This window comes from Triticum aestivum, chromosome 7A (assembly GCF_018294505.1).
Source record: "Triticum aestivum cultivar Chinese Spring chromosome 7A, IWGSC CS RefSeq v2.1, whole genome shotgun sequence".
NCBI classification, from domain to species: Eukaryota; Viridiplantae; Streptophyta; class Magnoliopsida; order Poales; family Poaceae; genus Triticum; species Triticum aestivum.
Genome location: NC_057812.1, coordinates 682,303,860 through 682,307,752, shown reverse-complemented (window position 1 = coordinate 682,307,752; position 3,893 = coordinate 682,303,860). Strand labels below are relative to the sequence as shown.

The 3,893-nt window shown below is 46.9% G+C and overlaps 1 protein-coding gene across 1 annotated transcript; it reads left to right on the top strand.

The window, feature by feature from the left end:
* The first annotated feature begins 1,392 nt into the window (after nt 1-1,392).
* LOC123149281 (uncharacterized) lies at nt 1,393-3,059 on the top strand. Its single transcript, XM_044568913.1, has 2 exons — nt 1,393-1,968; nt 2,089-3,059. The coding sequence occupies exons 1-2, from the start codon at nt 1,566-1,568 to the stop codon at nt 2,748-2,750; spliced, it is 1,065 nt and encodes a 354-aa protein (XP_044424848.1). The 5' UTR covers nt 1,393-1,565; the 3' UTR covers nt 2,751-3,059.
* The last annotated feature ends 834 nt before the right edge of the window (nt 3,060-3,893 follow it).

Here is a 3,893-nt window from a genome sequence, read left to right as displayed (position 1 = left end):
ATGGGGTTTGTTGGTTGCGTTGATGCGGGCAGGTGGTGGTTGAGCATCTCTGGGAGAAATCCTGTGTCCGGCCATTGCCGGATCGGGCGACGACGACATCCGTGGGCGTCGTGCTCTTTCTTGGAAGCGTTGCTGTTGTGTGGTGCTCCTCCTCCCTCCCCGCGGCCTTGGCTTCGAAGGGAAACCTCAGATCTTCAGGATCGGGCGATGAAGGCGCCTTCACGTCTTCTTCCTCTTTGGGGGCATCGTCTCGGAGCCGGCCACAACCTGGAGACCAGTGGATGGCAGCATCTTCGTCGTGTGGGTTGCGGCATCTTCGCCGCGTGGTTTGCGGCATCTTCGCCGCGTAGTTTGCTGAGGCGGCCATTTCGGGGGCGTGGATTTTTGTTTGGCAACGATGATGGCTTCGAGAGGAGCTTTGGTCACGGCTCGGGCTTCGGTAGTCGGATCTTCCCGGCGTGTCCGAGGTGCTCTTCCGCTGGTTGCTTGGTTGCTTTGAAGTCGGAGCTGCGGTGGAGTGTGTCCAGGCGGTGACGATGATAGACGCTCGGTGGTCGGTTTCGGAGGGCACGGGCGGCGCAAGTCCTGCATATTTCCCTTGTGATGATCATCGTCAAAGTCGGAGCTGTCGGTTGTTCACGCGTGTGGCCTTCTGTTGGCATGTGCCATCATGGTTTTCTGTGCAGCTGTTTGTAGCTCTATGATCCCATGTCGGTGGCCAGGTTGGCCGGTGGTGCCCATGTCATGTGGGTTGAGTTGTATCGGTTTTAGCCCGGCTTTCCATCAATTAACCGGGCAAGTCTCTTCTTCTTAATCAATGAAAATGGCAAATTTTTTGCCTTGTTTCAAAAAAAATAAGATACACCCAGAGCATGTACTTCTCTAAAAAAATCAGTAAATTATAAAAACCGCACGTGCAAATGAGTCAAGTATGTTTGCACATAAAAATTTTATGAAAAACACAACTTTTTTGTGATTCGTGAAAAAGGTGACTCTTGTTTTTTATCCATGTCGCAAATTAATAAAAAAAATCGCAAAATTTACTGGTACATGACCCACTCTAAGATCTACACACCAGATTGCTCTCGGAAAAATTCAAAATTGCAGTCATCTTTGAATTTTTCTAAAATAAAAGGACCTTGTGCTCTTCAAATCGAAGCAACAAAAAAAAAACATTCTTATTTTTATGTTAGAGGTTTCCATCACTCTCCCCTTCCAAGACATTTATAAACTCATTTTCCTGGACTTGCATCTCAGTTATACAGAGGCCGGGTGTAATGCTTAATCTTTTTAGATAATAAAGCTCCCTTTATCAAAAAATAAACTCATTTCCCTTATTTTTTTATATAAACGCATTTCCCTCAAAAAGGCCCCACACGGCCACACCCTAGTTGGCCCATGCCACACCCGACCCGAGCACCACCCACTCCCCGCTCCCCCCACTCCGAGTCCCCAGCTCCAAAGGCACGCCGCCGCCGCCGCCGCCATCCATCCATCTCCGCCGCTGCCGCCGCCTACCTATTCCACCCAAGAACCGTAGCCAGCGCTCGCGGCGGACACACGGCATGGAGGAGCAGATGTCGAGGCTCACCCACGACCTAATGGCGGAGATCCTCTCTCGCGTGCCCTACAAATCACTCTGCATCTGCAAGTGTGTGTGCCCTGCCTGGCGCGACCTCATCGCAGATCCGGAGAGTCGGAAGAAGATTGTGCAGTCCCTGGCCGGTTTCTTCTACCACATCCCGGCCGACTCTGCCGAGCCCCGCGGCTTGGCCGTCAACTACGCCGACCTCTCTGCCTTCCCTTGGTCCAGCGTGCCCAGGACCTACCCGCGCCTGCCACTACCGCCAGACAGCGCAGACTGTTCCTTCACTCTCAAGGATTCCTGCGATGGGCTGTTTCTTACCCGGATTGGGACGGGCACGCCGGAGCTACAGTTTCGCTACATGGTCTCCAATCCAGCTACCGGTGAGTACACTCTGCTGCCCCACTCTGGCTACGCCGGCAACTGCTGTGGCCCTTACTTGGGGTTCGACAGTGGTGTCTCCACTGAAGAGTTTCATGTGTTCGAGTTTGTGGAATGGGCAGACGAGCACTGGGTTCCCCCGGTTGTGACAGGAGTCAACATTTACTCTTCAGAAACTGGTGCATGGGTAGCAATGGAACCCAAATGGGACATCCAAGTTAGCTTGTGCGGCGGTCCACCTGGAGTTTTCCATAAGGGGTGTTTGCACCTGCTCATACATCTTGATGGGTTGGCAATACTTGATGCACAAGGGCTAAACTGGAGGACCATCCCCGTGCCAAATTTCATCGACCCGAGTTTCTCGGGTTTCATCGGAAAATCTGCAGGACAACTGTTCTATATCAACTCTGACGACAGTGAAGAAGGATATGGCTCGACCTCATTCTCAACTATATCTGTCTACGTTCTTAGCAGCGGGATTTATAACTGGGATGCGTCTTATTTGGACGACGGATGCGCGCATTGGATATTGTTGCACAAGCTTTCAGATGTGATTCCAAAGGAGAATTTTTGTCTCGGCTGGGACCTCAAAGTCATCGGAGTACACCCACATGCCAATATCATCTTTATGGCTGATTTCAACAATAATGAGCTGTTGGCATATGATTTGGATCATCGTGAAAGTACAGCTGTACACCACATTGAGCGGACCTACCTCGCACATGAGCAATATTTCCCATATGTGCCACTGCTGTCCAGCCTACGGCTGCCAACGCCCAGTTGATGAATGTTCCGCTGATTGAAAATGGGAAGGCATGGATGAGGTGCTCAGTTGGCCGTTGCGTTTTCAAGTGAACTCTTCACAAAGATTCAAACGGAGATGCTGTATTGTTCATAGAAAATGCTACCTTTAGTTTCAGTTTGATCTGCATTGGTTTTCATTTCTAGTATTTGTGTCATTGGATGTTTCCCTCATGGATGTGTTAGTCTGAGTTGTAGTATACTCTATGCCTTTTGATGGGCAACAAGTATGGCTGTATAAGACATTTCCGTGTGTACCTCCATTGGCTAAGCCAGAATTATTTATCTTCTACTATGGATGTGTACAAGACACTTGGTATGAGCTGTAGAATATTCTGTGCCTTTTGATGTGCAACAAGTAGAGCCATATATGAGACAGTGAGACACTAGTGTGTTCTATTTTTTTTTATGTTTTACCTGAGTGGCTAAGCAAGAGTTGCTTATGCTCTGATATGCGCACATACAATTCTATCTAGGTGTTTGCAATGTTTCTTGGCCTCTTGTTTTTACTTGTTTATGTTATTGTTCATAGAAGTTTGCATATGTGTACAGCATGTAATGTGATCATGCTAGCTCAAAGGTTGACAAAGGTCATTGTAGTGTCAGAAATGATCATAATCTCTTGATGATGCATGGACAGTTTCCTGGTCTGTTCTTTCTTCTAAAGGATTCAAATTGAAACTATGGCTACATAATCTAGTTTAATTTTCCGCATCCATGCTTGAACGGTGTTGGGAAACCATCTATTTAACTCTGTTCCAGCTTCAAAAATTTGGATGAAAGTAATAGCCCTTATCCAAAGCTTTTTACTAGTCAACAGCTAGAAAGTAATGATAATGAGAGTTTACAAATTTGATTTTTTTTATTTATGTTTTACCTGAATGGCTAACCAAGAGTTGCTTATGTTATGGTTTTTTGCACATACAGTTCTATCTAGGTGTTTGCAAGGTTTTCTTGGCATCTTTGTTTTTTCTTGTTTGATGTTATATTCATACAGGTTTGCATATGTGTACACCATGTAATGTGGTCATGCTAGCTCAGAAGGTTGAGAAAAGGTCATTTTTGATGATTCATATCCCAGTTGGTTTATATTATATGTCAGAAATGATCATAATATCTTGATGAG

Bases quoted from the DNA above. Each gene is read 5' to 3' on its own strand.
- LOC123149281 (XM_044568913.1), top strand. From the start codon at position 1,566: ATGGAGGAGCAGATGTCGAGGCTCACCCACGACCTAATGGCGGAGATC. The intron at 1,969-2,088 runs GTGAGTACACTC...TGGAATGGGCAG, and splicing joins GGTCTCCAATCCAGCTACCG to ACGAGCACTGGGTTCCCCCG.